At 42.0% G+C, this 16,590-nt stretch overlaps 2 protein-coding genes across 3 annotated transcripts in view; one reads left to right on the top strand and one right to left on the bottom strand.

Moving 5' to 3' along the window:
- The window catches only part of GTF2E2 (general transcription factor IIE subunit 2), a 61,921-nt gene that overhangs the window by 35,283 nt on the left and 10,048 nt on the right, over positions 1-16,590 (bottom strand). Inside the window, exon 2 of the mRNA XM_084625919.1 lies at positions 16,140-16,306. Within this exon, the coding sequence (XP_084482045.1) occupies positions 16,140-16,302 (163 nt within the window). The 5' untranslated portion in view covers positions 16,303-16,306. The remainder of the gene's footprint in view (positions 1-16,139; positions 16,307-16,590) is intronic.
- Positions 1,389-9,245, top strand: SMIM18 (small integral membrane protein 18). 2 transcript variants are annotated; one of them, XM_084627322.1, is made up of 2 exons: positions 1,389-1,463; positions 8,731-9,245. In XM_084627322.1, the coding sequence occupies exon 2, from the start codon at positions 8,769-8,771 to the stop codon at positions 9,060-9,062; it is 294 nt and encodes a 97-aa protein (XP_084483448.1). In that variant the 5' UTR covers positions 1,389-1,463; positions 8,731-8,768; the 3' UTR covers positions 9,063-9,245. The 2 variants fall into 2 exon arrangements, with proteins under 2 accessions (XP_084483448.1, XP_084483449.1); XM_084627323.1 differs by having other exon boundaries at positions 1,399-1,467.

Raw genomic sequence — 16,590 nt, 5'->3', positions numbered from 1 at the left:
TCAGGTTTTTTATTTTACCCCCTACTTAAGGTACCACAACAGAGTACAACTAGCATTGACATATTCTGTGGATCCCGTCTAACACACTATTGTATTCTAGGAAATGTATTTGAGACTTTTGCTAAGGACCAATCATTCACAGTAAGTAGGTAGCAGACTCAGAAAGTGGGTTATCACATAAGTGGCAGACTCAGAGAAAATGTGTTATATTCACTGTATTTAAATTTAGCATGCCCTTGCTCCTTTAAAGGGAACTGTAAATTAAGTTTCAAAACTCAGTCTGCTAATACACCCACACTATCCATCTTGGCCTTTCTGAAGAGGCAGGAAGCATTTGGCACACTGCCAGTTATGTACTAATTTTATTTGCAAGTCACTTTATAAAAAGATTGTGAAACAAACTTTCAAAATGGTCAGTTTTAAAAAAAAAAGTGTTTACTTTTTTTTGTTTTTCATATATCATTTCCTTGACCCATTTGCTAATTATTCTAGAGACTTACATTGAAAACAGGAGCTTTGCTAAGGTCTAGAAAAAGCATAATACCCTAAAAATGAATACTATTTCAAAAATTCAGAAACAGATTGTCATATCATAGCTCCAAGATTATGACTTCACTGCAGATTAAGCAGAAGGACATGGACCAAAAGAGAAAACTGAAGTAACAGAAAATGTAACACACACGACTAATTAAATAACTGTTTTATATATTATTTATTATATCATAGAGCTTATACAGTATAAATCCAGGTATAACAGAATAGACCCTCTCCCGAAACTTCATTTGAGAAGTTGGAAAAAAAAGAAACAAAAGCAAGTCGCCTTTATTTTGTATCACTAAATTTTTTTTTTAAATCCTCTCTATGAAGGAAATTTACCCAAGAAAAAAATCTTAATGGTTACAGACCTAAGAGATCAGTAAAACAAAATTAGACAGCACCTCTATCTCCACAACTGATAATTTATGGTTAAAAAAACACATTATGCAATGACTCTGTCCAAGAATTAAATCAAAGGCAGCAATGTTGTTTCCTATTAACCTGTTTAATCTACCGGACTGAGGCACATTTACAGTTTACTGTAAATAATATAATGCTGAATAGAAACAGAAATCTGCAGGTATTAACATTTCAAATGTCATGCTCTGACTCACTGTCTTCCAGCTCAAAGCTAAAGCATGTCAATAACAACCACTGTATCACTAACACACCTCACTGTTAATAAGATCACATTGTAAACGAGTAAGATACGGGGTGAGCAGGTTGATCATCCTACACAAAACAATTTAAATTTATGAATGATTTACTCCTGAGGTAGTGGGTTTGATGCAAATGAGCATAAAGGAAGTTGTCAGCAGCATTATGCTCTGGCCAATAGTAGCAAAGCTCCATTTTAGCTGTGCCATAGCCTGCACTAAAAAAAATAGAGCAGACCAGCGCTCTTTCAGCATCTTTTCAGACAAGAGGTAGGTCTGTACCATTTTTTAAAATTGTCTTACATTTATATTGATTATTGAAAGAAAATATATCTTTAGCTTAGAAAAGAAGTCTATATAAAGCCTTTCTCCTATAAAAGCCAGCGTGAATTTTCTTTGTGTTAAGCAGGATTTTACTCTGCTACAATCCTTAATCTGCTACTATCAGACAAGCACTATTACCATCTGTACATTAATGGCAAATTGATGACCACTCCATCTTATAAGAAACCCAACACACCCAAGCCAATGCGCAGTAAACAAAATGTATTTGATGTTTACTAGCTAGTAGCTCATTTCTTGCAGCCTCACGTTCCATTTAGTTGATTCTGACTGTTTTAAAATAGATGCTAATACAAATCTTTTTATTAAAAAAAACAAACTAATTCTGTAACAAAGAAAAAACAAAATTGTTAGAGGGTGTATTTTTCAAATATAAACAATAAAGCAATCACTAAATTGCTTAAGAATGAAATTGTATGCTGCTAGGCTAAAAATGTGTTCTAAAGAATTGGTTTGTTAGACTAGCACGAAAATCAACCTTATCACTTAAAATATTCCTGGAGTAAATATAAGAGTGTTAATCCATCTGCATGATGCAGACAGACAGGTTAGAATCCATGAGAGATTTCTAGATACCATTATCCCAAAATGTTTGTCAGTTGTTTCTTATTTGAGACTTCCTCAGCACTGCATTAAAATGAGTCATTTTGCCACTGCTCCTCTGAATACAATTCTGAGTAAACTTACATTATCACAGCATCCAAAGAATGATTTTTAAATTAAAACGTATTATAGAACTACATTAAATATTTAACCACTACTAGATTTTGTTCACGCACAATACCTGTAATGCATACTAATCAGACTGGCTCAGTGTAAATTTTAAATATTCCTACTGCAATTAGAATTAAAATGCAACTGTGTCGAACCCGAGTTTCTCCGATAGTTTTCAAAGATGTGCCTTTTCTTACTTTATCAGTGCTGCAGTTAATTTTGATGGATTAGCAATGAAATCTTTAGTCTTGTATTTCACAATTACAACAGTTTTGGTAGATGACTCAACAGCTGTCTTGGCTTTAGTCAAGTCTGGGGGATTACAGTCACTAGTAGAGAGCCAACACTTCTAGAATATTATCAAAATCAGCCTACAGCTAGTAACTGGACCCCTGCCCCAACTTGGTTTATAAAATAGAATTATCTGAAATTCTCTCTTCAATGGAGGAAGTTAATTTTCCTAGCCACCATTTAACACAGGGGTGGGCAAACTAAGGCCCAGGGGCTGCATATGGCCCTTCAGACATTTTAATCCGGCCCTCGAATTCCTGACGGGGAGCGGGATTGGAGGCTTGCTCTGCACAGCTCCCGGAAGCAGCAGCACATCCCCTCTCCAGCTCCTACATGTATGGGCAGCCAGGGGGCTCTGCATGCTGCCTCCGCCCCAAGCGCCGCCCCTGCAGTCCCCATTGGCCAGCAAACGGGGCCAATGGGAGCTTCAGGGGCAGCACCTGCAGATGGGGAAGCTCACAGAGCTGCCTGGCCATGCCTCCGCATAGGAGCCAGATGGGGGACATGCCATTGCTTCCGGGAGCTGCTTGAGGTAAGCACCACCCAGACCACCTCCCGCGCCCCAATCCTGATCCCCCTCCCACCCTCCAAACCCCTTGGGCCCACCCTCCTGCACCCCAGAGCCCGCACCCCCAGCCAGAGCCCTCACCCCCCTGCACTGGTACTCCTGCCCCAGCCCTCTCCTGAACTCCTCATTTCTGGCCCCACCCCAGAGCCCGCACCACCAGCCAGATCCCTTCCCCCTCCCCAACCCCCAATTTCGTGAGCATTCATGGCCAGCCATACAATTTCCATACCCAGATGTGGCTCTCAGGCCAAAAAGTTTGCCCACCCCTGATTTAAGAAGTGCTAAGCACTATCTTCAAAACATCAATTGGCATATCATATAACTAAATCACTAGCTATCAGATATCAAAGGGGTTAAAAATATTGTCTTACAACTCACGTTATTAGAGTTTAAAAATCAATTATAGCTAAGACACTACCCAAATCATGGGATGATCTTCAGATAATAGCAGCTGAGTTGTGGACAAGACATGGAGAATTGTGGAAAAATAATAATGACCTTTATTAATTGCAGTAATTTGGAAAAGCCACAGCAGACCTATTTGTTTAAGAAAAATTTTCTGGAACAATATAAACACTCAACTATTATGCTATGCCTGTGAGATAGATATATATATACACACACACATAAAAATCACAGGCATAGCATAATAGTTGAGCATTTATATTGTTCCAGCAAATTTTTCTTAAACAAACAAGTCTGTTGTGGCTTTTCCAAATCACTGCAATTATTATTTTTCCACAATTCTCCATGTCTTGTCCACAACTCAGCTTCTATTTTTATATATATATTTTATAACCAGACAATTTGGTGCAACTACAAGGCCGTAACCAGGGTGGGGAGGGTGGGGCAGCTGCCCATGGCACAAAGCTGGGGAGGTTAGGCCTGGAAAAATGGGGCAGAAAAATGAGTAAAAAAGCATCGAGGGTACAGCCTGGCAGCAAGCATGGTATTGTCAGCCTCACTTCTGTGCTGTTGCTGGTGGCGGTGCTGCCGTCAGAGCTGGGACCCCGTCAGCAGCCATTGCTCTCGGGCCGCCCAGCTCTGAAGGCCGCGCCACCGCCAGCAGCAGTGCAGAAGTGAGGGTAGCAGTCCCATGCCCCTTACCCCCTACCAGCTCTACCCCCTACCGTTTCCCTCCCTCCAATTTTTCTGCCCCTCTTCCCCCACAGCTTTGCACCCTGGGCGGCTGCCTCACTTACACACACACACCCCCCCAGTTACAGCTCTGAACTCTTCAAGATCATTTAATATACTAAGGGGGAGGTGGGAGGGGGAGTGTGTGTTGCAAACCTCAAAATGTATGCAAAATTGTACAAAGGAAGCTTATTTAAAACAAAATTGCGGTAGAAGCCTAATATTGTGGAATATGCAATATTGCGAAAGAAGTAGGACCTTAAATTATAGCTTATTTTAATCTCCCAGTTGACAGACTACATGCTGTTTCCTCCATTCTCTCAAACTAAAAATATGAAAGTTGTTAAAATAACAGAACCTTAAACCCCTGGGCACTGCTTACCCAAAAATGTACATACTGTGAGACTGAATCCCACACCCAGGTTTCCTTTACAGACTACAACAAAACAGACCTATTAAAGGATATTAGAGAATGAGTCTGTACCACTTCCATACTTCAGAGCAGAGGGGGGTTCTGTCCCTCAACTGTCAAGCCACTCATTTCCCTCCTCTTGTGCTCTACTTCTACTAAGGGCACCTTCTAGCTTGTGGGAGGACTAGGAGAAGAGACATTTGCCTCATCACAGAGGATACTATGCTTCCTGGAATGACTCCATAAGCAACAGAGTGAAACTGACAAGTAGTGCATTCATTTCACATTGATGTTTGGAAAGTACTAGGGACAGCTGAGTTACAGTGATACAGTCTTCCTGTGCAGGATTATCCCATAGGAGAATTTCAACAATAAGTGAAAGAAAGAGCAAAGGAAGGAAAGGAGAGGAGAGGGGATAAAATGAGGAGAGGAAATGCAATATTTCCTCAATCCCAATTTAAATATAACCCCTCAATCAAAGTTCCAATACACTGGGCCTGATTCTGCAAGGCACACCCCCCAACTTCAGTGGGAGCTGGGGCACTGGTCGCGATGCAGGATTGGCCTTTTGAGGATGCTATGAGAGGCATTCTGTGAATAGTGCTCTTCAGCCTCTGTGGATCCCAATCTGGCATCATTAGCTAAAATTACCACTGAAATTTATTGTCCACGCCACCCACCCTCCAAAAAAAGAAAATAAAAAAGGAAAGATGAAACAGCATTTTGAAGGCTTATTTTACCTAAGTTTTCTTTAAAATAATTTTCCAAAGAAATCTTCATCTAAATAATTATTTCAATTATAAAAAGGCAACAGCAAATTCCCACATTAAAACCTTTATTCATACTTGTATATATTCCATTTCTTTATCCTTAGCTATGAGTTTAAAAAGGAATTCAATAAATTACCACAGTTCCCAAAACTAATTTTCTGTGGATGCACTCATCCTGACAGGCAAGCTCTGAGATAGGGCCTCATCAATGCCACAATTTCATTTTGGTTTTTATTCAGCCAAACAGAAGCACACAAACAACATGATGAACAGTATATAAGCAACAGCAATGAAATGTAATACAACTTAAGCTAAGTTAACTGCATCCTGGCTGTTTCCTGTTTTATGTTAAAAATGGCCCAATTTTATTATTGGTAAATTCATAGACAAACTGTTTAAAATAGGTAGCAATATGAAATTTGGGCTTTATCATTTTTCCTTTCAATTATCCATATATTTTGGTTTTCAACTTTGTAAACAAAACATTGATGCTTTCTTTACAATTAGTATTTTCTGGTCGTGTTGCATTTTGATTAAGTTAAATAAAAGGTAACCAGATAGACTTCTTAATAGCCTACGCCTTTATTCATTGTTTTATCTACAACACAAAATTCACTTTAAGATTTTTGTAAGGAATTTCAACTTTTAAGTGAACAAAGTTGCCTCATGTCCAGTGTAATTATACACAGTATAAAACATACATTTTTTACAAACTGAGCATCTTTCATTAATTAGCTATATAGCTCTGATTTTAATTAATGTTACATCATACCCCTCCTGCATGAGTATAACATGCAAGAGACTTCTAGCCTTTCTTACCTAACCTTCAGTCTTCCTGTACCAAGTTCGTGGAGCAACATTTACGTATTAATTTACATACAAAAATATAAACTAAGAAAACTTTAAGGCTGCAGTCATGCTCTCAAGAGTTATAAAATACCAGAATGAAGGTTGCCTGTGAGATTTTAATTTGGCGCCGTTGTGCGTATTAGTTTAAAGAGAATTAAAGCCACTTTAATTTTGAATGAGGGTGTTCGCTCGAGGGTTTAATGCAGTTTAACTAATCCACTTCAAATTCATACCTCTAGTTAATTCAGATTAATTTTCCTGGATGTCCCTGTGTAGACAAGCCTTTAACTATGGAGTCACTCCCGGTCCTCTATACTATGCAAATTAAGACTGATGTTTAAAACTGTTCAGAAGCCAGGAAATTCAGAGTTAAAGGTAATAAATGCTCTTTTTAAAAAGGAAAAATGCACATTCTTCCCTACTCTAGAAGTGATTGATATAATTAACTTGTGCATGAGCAGAACCAGAACTTTTCAACTCACTTTTACAAATATTTGTTGAACTGTAAAGGTAGCATATCATGTTAATAACTGAAGTTTTTAAATAGTTTTTTTGGGTATTTAAAATACATATATTTCAATTCATCTTAAAGATATCTAAAGCAGCCCTTAGCCTGCTCCTCTGCATGTAGGACTTAAGACAAGTACATTTGTCTTTCATATTCTAAGGTGAGAGATGAGAGCAGAGTAAAAACTGTGCTTTAATCTCTCTCCTCCTCTCCCTGCCCCATCGCATCATCTCTCTCAACTGAGCCCGCTCCCATTCTACCCTCAGAGGTGCTGGAAGAGGTAGCCCCCCATTTTAAGAAAACACCAAGCCTCAAGGGGCTCCCTTTCCCATTTTAATTCAGTCGGCAGTCAGTCCTTCAATACAATGTTGCTCTAGGCTCAGTTCCAGAAGTTCACATATCCAAATCCTGCTGCCTCTCTAAACCAACGAAAGCAGTTAGACCAATGCCAAGCAATCGCAGGGCCAGGTTTTGCACCTGGGGGAAAGGACGTGATGGGTCATTGGTGATAGGGTGGAGAGTGAGCCCACCACGCACCCACCTGGTGGGAGCAGCTACAGTCCTGCAGTGCCAGGCCTAGCTCCACATTCCAGGCGTTGTAACCTAACACACATGGTCACAGTGCCACTGAGCTCCTGGGTGCTGAACACTATGAGAATTTGGTCCTTAATGTGTTAGGAAGCTTGCAAGTTAACCGAAAGACGATAACAGCGCTTACAGATGAGATAAGGAAATTGTATTATAAACCAGGAGAGCAGCTGGTTTCTGGAAACTCATTCTCCAAGACAGTTACAATTTCTAAATGTACTGTAATTCCACTTAACCAATTTCAAATGATCCAGACAGCCTAGTTATCCAAAAGGAAACTGTGTCCCCCACGTAGCCCTGTTGGTTACATACCAACTGATTAACTAACATTAAGGCTGTGGGAACTGTGATGTAGAAGGATTTCCGAACAGTATGAGGAAAGGAGGGAGGGAAATGAAGGGAGGCAAAGAGGTGGGTGGAGGAGAGAAAAGGGGGAGGAAAGAAGACGGGAGAGGTGCTGCTTGAATGCTTCCCAGCGCCGACAGCCCTGGGCTCTGCAGGCACCAATACAAATACCAAGGGGAACGGCCAGCTGAGGGTGCTGGGAAGCACTAAAGCAGCACTAACAAGGCTCCTGTCTCCTGCAACTACTGCCCCTCTCCCTCTTTCTCTCTCTTCCACCCTCCTCTCTGCCTCCCTCCTTTCCTCATCCTACCCAGAAATCCTGCAGCTTAACATAGCACCTCCATTTATCCAAACGTGCAGTTACCCAAAGGAATCAGATGGCTCCCAGACCATTCTGATAAATGGAACTGTAAACAAAGGAAGAAGTAGAAGAATGCCAAATGTTAATCATTCCAGTCATTAGGATCCACACATCCAGTAACAGCACATGGGTCCCTTGTTTTGCTAGAAATGTCACATGTGCAGAGAGGGTTTTCAAACCATTAAAAAACTAAAACATTTAAGAGTAACAAATAGACCATGTTTCTAAAATCATCCCATGCAGATGGAAATAATCTCTGTAAGATTGCTTCTTTGCATTATCTTTGGAATAAGTGAGAGATGCTCCTTAACTTTATTGATACATGTTGCAATGTATTAGTTTTGCAATAAAATATATTTCAAAAAGTCATCACACAGTCAAGCTGTGCATTTTGAGCCAATATATTTTTGACTCAAAGCAAAATAAAGAGCCAGATTAATGCAGCTTCACTTCAAAGAGTATGTATATGTCCAAAGCTCCCCAGTTCAGAAACTATTCACTGCTTGCCACAGGAAATTAGCTGTCATTCTGAAAGTAAACTCTTCCAACTAGGGAAAATAATTCAAGTTCCAACTTAGTTGGTAAAAGAAAAAACTGACATTTTAGAAGTTAAAAACGTCACCTTTGTTTCTCTGTTTGTTTTAACCTATAGATCTGCTGCAGTGAGCACAATAAGAGGACTCTCCAAGCATGGCAACCTTCAACACCAGTTACTGGAACGAGACTACGTCCCTTTACCAATACCTTGGTTTTCAAGTGCAAAAGATTTACCCTTTCCATGATAACTGGAACACTGCCTGCTTTATTATTCTGGTTATATTTATCTTTACTGTAGTTTCTCTGGTGGCGTTGGCTTTCCTTTACGAGTTGCTTGACTGTTGCTGCTGTGTGAAAAATAAAACCATGAAAGACCTAGCGAACGAATCCAACCCAGTTAGAACCATGATGGACAGCTTTAGAAAGAGAGAAACAGAAGTGGTGTAGTAATGATTGATCACTAGAACTCACAGAAGAACCAACAAACAAAATGAAGCCTCTTGCATCTTATGAGCAAGTCATGTGCTTTTTGGGCCTTAAAAATCATTGTTAGCAACAATTATTTCACTTCTGGATGTGAACTTGAATGGCTAGCAAAATCTTTATGTGGAAAGAAAGATTTTTGTTTTTAAATGAACTTTTGTCATCTATATTTGATTACTAGAGTAAATATTTGTTCATCTGAATAATTCACAATGTTGCTTAATTGGAGAAATACAGATCAATCTGATTGTCACCCTCACCCCTGCCATCTCATGTCTCCTCCTTGGTCTATAAGCTCTCCTTTTGGGGGAAGTCTGCACAAAAGTTACCAAACAATGGCACTCTTCTTAAAAACATGTTTATTAAAAAGAAAAAAATGTCAGTAAAACAAAATGAATGGTTTTCATTACACATGGCATCTGAATATTTTGCAAAGCCCAGTGAGGTAGGCTTTCTTATTAAACGAAAAAAGAAAAATGTTCATCCCCAGCAAACAAATACCTCTCTGACCACTTCCTGGAAGCACCTGACTGCTTCTCCCTGCAGCTCAGAGAACTCCCACTCTATCCCTCACCCAAACGGTTTATCAATTCCTAGGTGTTAGAATTTATCATCACATCAGAGTGAGGTCACCTCAATATTTCCACAAAGGAGTGTTTAATCAAGAGTACTGTCTGGAGGCAAATGAGTATCTTTTCACCCCCCATACAAGAACATATCACCTAAGAGCTTCCCTCCCACATCCTCCTGTCTCCAAGTCCATAATTTCACAGATCATTCCTGATCTCCACCTCCCTCCCACACTCCTCACCAGTCAAGGGGATTGCCTTTTGAGATAAAGATCCACTGTTCTTGGCTACAGACGTGAGAACACACCTTCATGCTGGATGTATCGAGTTTCTATAGTAGGGCAAGCCTACATTACACAATTAAATTGACTTAAGTTACGTTGACATACAGCCACCACAGTAATTAAATCTCTTTTGCCTGTCCACACTACCTTCCTTGGGTTGGCAGTGTGCATCCTCACCAGGAGTGCTCACACCAATTTAACTATCGGTGTAGGGCACTGTGGGATGGCTTTTGAAAGGCAGGAACAGTCAATGTAAGCAACGCAGTGTCTACACTGATACTGCACTGACGTAACTACATTGACCTAAGCACTATGCCTCTCGCATAGGTGCAGTTATTAACTCAGTGTAGTGGGCGAGTTACATCGGTGGGAGCTTCATTTTAGTGTAGACGCTTACAGAGTTTGGTTGACCTAAGGCAGCTTACGTCGACTTAACTCTGTAGTATAGATCAGGCCCCAGCTGTCCAGAGTTAGCATGATTTTGACTATTTTAGACTCGCTTATCAATCTTTCCTTGCCATGAAATACATATTATTGACGGATCCAATGCCTGTCTTGGGTAAAAGTGATCATGAAATAATAGAGTTCATGATTCTAAGGAATGGTAGGAGAGAAAACAGCACAATAAAGATAATGGTTTTCAAGGAGGCAGACTTTAGCAAACTCAGGGAGTTGGTAAGATCCCATGGGAGGTAAGTTTAATGGGAAACACAGTTCAAGAGAGTTGTCAGTATTTCAGGGACATTATTAAGGCCACAAGAGCAAACTATCCCACTGCGTAGGAAAGATGGAAAGCATGGCAAGAAACCACGCTGACTTAACCTGGAGGTCTTCAATGATCTGAAACTCAAAAAATAGCCCTACAAAAAGCGGAAACTCAGTCAAATTACAGAGGACGAATATAAACAATAAAACACAAGCATTTAGGGACAAAATTAGAAAGACCAAGGCACAAAATGAGATTAAATGAGCTAGAGACATAAAGAGTAACAAGAAAACACTACACAAATACATTAGAAGCAAAAGGAAGACCAAGCACAGGGTAGCCCGTAACTCCATGAAGGGGGGATGTAGTGAGGTGGAGCAGCCTCTCTCCAAACTAGAGAGCCAGGAACCACTACACTCCCCCTGGTGGGCAGACCTAAAACCTCCCCACTCCTGGCATCGAAAGTTCCAGGGCAGGACAGGAAATATAAAAGCAGAGCCCTGGAGCTCAGTTGGGGTTGGACCATGAGAAGAAGCAGACATCTCTTCCCGGGCATAGACATCTCTGCAGGATCCCGGAATAGCCCTCAAGTGGAGCCACGTCCTGCAGTTGGAGGAGATGGATGAGTATCCCAAGGAACTGTCAGATGAATGCCCCGAGGAGCTGTGGGGACTGCCAGCGGCCAAGAAGACATAAGAACGGCCATACTGGGTAAGACCAAAGATCCATCTAGCCCAGTAGCCTGTCTTCCAACAGTGGCCAATGCCAGGTGCCCCAGAAGGAATGAACAGAACAAGTAATCCATCCCCTGTCGCCCATTCCCAGCTTCTGGCAAACAGAGGCCAGGGACACCATCCCTGCCCATCCTGGCTATAGCCACTGATGGACTTATCCTCCATGAATTTATCTAGTTCTTTTTTGAACGATGTTATAGCCTTGGCCTTCACAACATCCTCTGGCAAGGAGTTCCACAGGTTGACTGTGCATTTTGTGAAAAAATACTTTCTTTTGTTTGTTTTAAACCTGCTGCCTATTAATTTCATTTGGTGGCCCCTAGTTCTCGTGTTATGAGGAGGATTAAATAATACTTCCTTATTTACTTTCTCCACACTATCATATCCCCCCTCAGTCATCTCCTTTCCAAGATGAAAAGTCCCAGTCTTATTAATCTCTCCTCATACGGCAGCTGTTCCATACCCTTAATAATTTTTGTTGCCCTTTTCTGAACCGTTTCCAAGTCCAATATATCTTTTTTGAGATGGGACGACCACATCAGCATGCAGTATTCAAGACGCAGGCATACCATGGATTTATATAGAGGCAATATGAAATTTTCTGTCTTATTATCTATCCCTTTCTTAATGATTCCCAACATTTGGTTCACTTTTTGACTGCTGCTGCAGACAAGAGGCAGAGGACACAGGACCTTTGGACTATGGAGCCCTACGCCCAAACTGTGGTAGGAAGTAGTCCAGGGGAACCAGACTTTAGTCCGGTTCTGCTGCTTGAGAGTGAGTCAGCATGTTTCGGGAGGATTGCCACTATAAGGGCCCTGGGCTGGGACCAGGTGGAGTAGGGTGGGACTGGGTTTTCCTACCACTGACCCCACCCCAGAGGTGGCAGCCAAACCCCCTCTTTTTGGCCAGAAGGCGTGGGCTTTGTTGTGGGCTCACCCCAGCCAGAAGGCTGTGGAGCCACAGACTGCTCTGCCGTGCCCAGAGCTCCCTTACAGACTGTTAATTCCTGTTTGCCCCAGCCAGACAGCTGCAGGCTAAAGACTGTTTGTGGCTCTGCCCCCAGACTGTTTTGTTGCTGTCTGTCCCAGCCAGATGGCTGCGGGCTAAAGACTGTTTGTGGCTAGGCCAGGGGTGAAAGTAAAATTTCTCTCTTACCGGTATTGGGGGGGGGGCAGTTGCCCCCCCCCCCACTCCACCCCCTGGAAGGGTCAGGGCCTTGGGCAGAAGGGGTGGGGCTGGGTGTCAGTGTCCCTCAGCCAGGCCGCCTGGGGCTCCAGCGGCGATTAAAAGGGGCAGGGACTTTAAAACGCTGCCGTGGCATTGCTTTATGCACAGTCCTTTTGCCACAGCAGCGCTTTAAAGGATCCTGCTTAAAGCGGTAACGTCACTGCCCCTTTTGCACCCTCCCTGTCGGTGGCCCTGCCAGTAGGGACTTGGCAGGGCCACCAAAGGGGGGCGCAAAAAGAGCAGTGACGTTAAAGTGCTATGGCAGCACTTTAACGTCAGTAGTATGGGCCGGTACAGGCAGCCACTTCTTACTGGTAAGTCGTACCAGCCCGTACCGCCTTACTTTCACCCCTTGGTTCGGCCCTACCCAGAGAGCAGAGTTTCCCCTATAGACTGTGACTTGCTGTCTGCCTGTGGTGAGAAAACTTTGCTTTGAATTTAACATAGTTTGTTAAGTTAGGCACCAGTTGCATTTTAACTTTATTTTCTTGTAACCATTTCTGACTTTTATGCCTCATTACTTGTACTGAGTAAAAATCTCTCTTTGTAATTAATAAACTTGTTTTATTGTTTTACCTAATCCAGTGTGTTTAAATTGAAGTGTTTGGGACACTCCATTTGGCATGGCAAGTTGTGCAGACATTATTTCTATTATAACGGACTTGATATCAACTTGTACTGTCCAGGAGAGGGCTGGGCAGTACAGGATATACACTTCTGGGGGAAAATCTAAGTCTGGGAGTGCGTTGGGGTCACCCTGCAGTATAACCCAGGCTGGTAAGAGACAAAGTGTGACACAGCTGAGAGTAATTTATATGCTGCAGGCTGTTTGTAAGATGTCCTGGTTGGAGGCTACAGCAGCAAGGCTTTGTAAAGGACATCCTAGGCTAGAGGACAAGGGTGACGCAGCTACTCATCTGTCTGGATTCTACCCTGGTATGACACAGAAGGATGTTGCAGTAATCAAGATGATAGATGGTGAGAGCCTGGACAAGAATTTTAGCTGTGTGGATGGACAGAAAAGGACATATCTTAGAGATGTTACGCAGAAAGAACTGGCAAGATTTAGATATACCCTGAACATAAGAGCCTAGAAAAAGTCCAAGTCAAAGATGATCCCCACGTTACAGGCCTGAGTGACAGACAGGATGGTGGTGTTGTCCCCAGTGATTTAGAAAGAAGGTAGTGAGGAGGACTTGGGCAGGGTGGGGCGGCGGTAATTAAGAGCTCTGTTTTAGTCACATTGAGCTTGAGCTGACAAAAAGACATGACAAACAACTGTTCACTCAGAACTAGCATCAGACCAAATTAATTCCTTTTAGGACACACAGTAGCAGTACTGAACGCTTCTGATATTGGCTCGGTCTGAAAGTGACATAAAAGAGGAAATACATATCCAATGAGTTGCTTTGACGTAAATACCCAAAACACTGCTAAGCAGTTAGGGTTCTTACACACATAAAATACATGACTCAAATCCACAGAAGCAAGGAAATGAAAAATTATGCCCCCCAACAGTACACAACCTCTATTCCCCCCATCCACAGGCATACACTTTACTGTTAACAAAACCACCCTACACTACAGACCACAACTTTAAACTTTTTGCCGTTCTGCACACACACCCCTTTCCCAGATTATACTTATCCAACATTAGTACTTGTGGATGTTTGGTATAGTAGTTGGTTATGCTGAGAGAGGGTAGGCTGGTAAAGGGGATGATGGAAGGCTGGGATCCCTATTGGGGTAGTTGTGGCAATGGTAAGGTGTGCGCCCCTTCCCCCACTGGGTGTAACTGCTAACCCTTTGGGAACCTGTAGCATTTTGGAGCTTCAGTGCAAGCATCAACACTGACGGTGCCGAAGTCACCAGTGCAAGAGCGCTGGGGTGGTGGTGTCAAAGCCATAGCTTCCTGTGCCAAGAGCAACATTCTCAGCGGACAAGACTCCCCTGGAGGTGTCTAAAGGAGGGCTGAGGCAGGCTGCATTTTTGTTTCAGGCACAGGATGACATCTGCAGCCAACTTTGACACTCTGCTTATTATGGTCAATATCTAGGCAGATAGAGCATACTGTCATCTGTCACTGACATAGTTCTGCCATACAGACATGTCTTGAAATCACTGAGCAGTCTCTTTCTTCAAAAACTTTCCTACAACAAAGTTAGGGAGCATCAAGAAAAAACAGAAAATCAGCGAGGAAGACTGAGGCAGAAACTGATGGGTCCAAAATGCATTTAGAAGGAAAAATAAGCAGCAGAGAAGCACACTAGAATGCAAGAGCACCAAAATAATCAATAATATGCTGCAGAACTACACTGAGGCAAAAGCCTTAGGCAACCTGTCAAGTTGACTGCAGAATACAGCAGCCCCTGTGCTCAGCAATACAGGTCATCACTTCTGTTCACTGCTCTCTGCTGGCTCGTCACTAAACATGGAAGTCAGTTTAAAGATATCTGACTTGCCTTGCAAAGCTCTGCATGGAACTGGTCTTAGCTACTGAGACACCATCTCTCTGTCTTTCTGATTCCAGTGAAACTATTGGCCAACACAGAGCAACTTGTGACCACAGGTTACAGAACCTTCCCAGGTTGACAGATCAAGACTTACTGCCAGATAAAATAAGAATGACCTCTGACCACATGGCACACACAGCAAAATATAAAACCCAGTTCTTTCTCCAAGCATACAACTTTTTATTTTTTAAAAAAAAAAAAAAGAAAAAAAAATCTTAGCTAGCCCATTAGCAAGGAAGAGAGAGAGAGATCACTTTGTTGTTGACTTTACTCTTGGGAGACACTCACGGCTTGTCTGTATCATGGGGACTATAGCGGCACAGCTATGGCATCACAGCCATGCAGCTGTAACCCCATGGTGTAGATGCACACTACACTGACAGAAGCAGTATTCCCGTTGCTATAGTAACTCTACCTCCCTGAGCGATGGAGCTAGGTCAGCATAAGCCTTCTTCTGTTGACATACTTGCATCTACACTGAGGGTTTATATCAGCATAGCTACAGTGCTCAGGAGAGCAGTAGCTATGTCAATCTCAGTTTTAAGTGTAGATCAGACCTGAGATGGTACAGTGATGGGCACCAATACAGAAGCCTAGAGAAAAGGAAAGATGGGGCGGAAAGCTGAAAATGCTGAAAAGTATACAGTAAAAAGAGCTGGAGTGACACACAACCATAGCACACCAGGAGCTTCTTCATGAAGCAGGGTCAAGCATAAACTGGCTGCAAAGTTCAGAGACCAGCATTTACATCATCCAGAGGATGGCATGTCACTTACAGCACGGGGCCTGACCCACACTCTACCTCCATCCTCCAGGGTCAAAATTCTTTAATAGCTGTAAAAGTTCCCGTACCCTCATGCTCAGGAACTAAGACCCAAGCATAAGATTCCTAGAGGATGGTACCTTTGGAGAATGGCTCTGGCCACACAGGAAGTTTACTGAAAGACTGACCCAATAGGGTATGTGGACAGATGGAAGGAAACAATCAGACGTACTTTCACCAACCTGTGTTTTGTTTTGAGCTTGATGATCCACCCTGCTCTAACTTTGCTTTTTTCTTTTTGGAAGATGTTGAATCAGAAGAGGGTGCCGTACGCTTTTCTACAGCAGGAGTGGAGAGTGCTCGTTTTTTGAATAGCTCTCGTTCTCTTAGCAGGCTTGGATCCATAATTCTGTCACGAAAAAAGGAATAGGGAAAATAAAAATCAAAAAGGTCAATGAGGTATCTAAAGTGTACAGAATTTTAATATTTTATTATAAATTCCCTTATTTATGAAATTTACAAATGCCTCTTTTTGAAAGGTAATATAGAGGAAAGGGAGTAATTTTAAAATGCAATTTCAAATGTACCAAGATGTTATTCTCCAAAACAAGAATTTGAAAAGCTAACACATTAGTGCATGATTTTCTGAGGTCATTCTTAGTAACTGTGACTATAAATATGCAAAAAACAAAA

Source organism: Lepidochelys olivacea (genome assembly GCF_965140295.1).
Source record: "Lepidochelys olivacea isolate rLepOli2 genome assembly, chromosome: 4".
Lineage (NCBI taxonomy): Eukaryota > Metazoa > Chordata > Testudines > Cheloniidae > Lepidochelys > Lepidochelys olivacea.
This window is presented reverse-complemented; position numbering and strand designations above follow the sequence as displayed.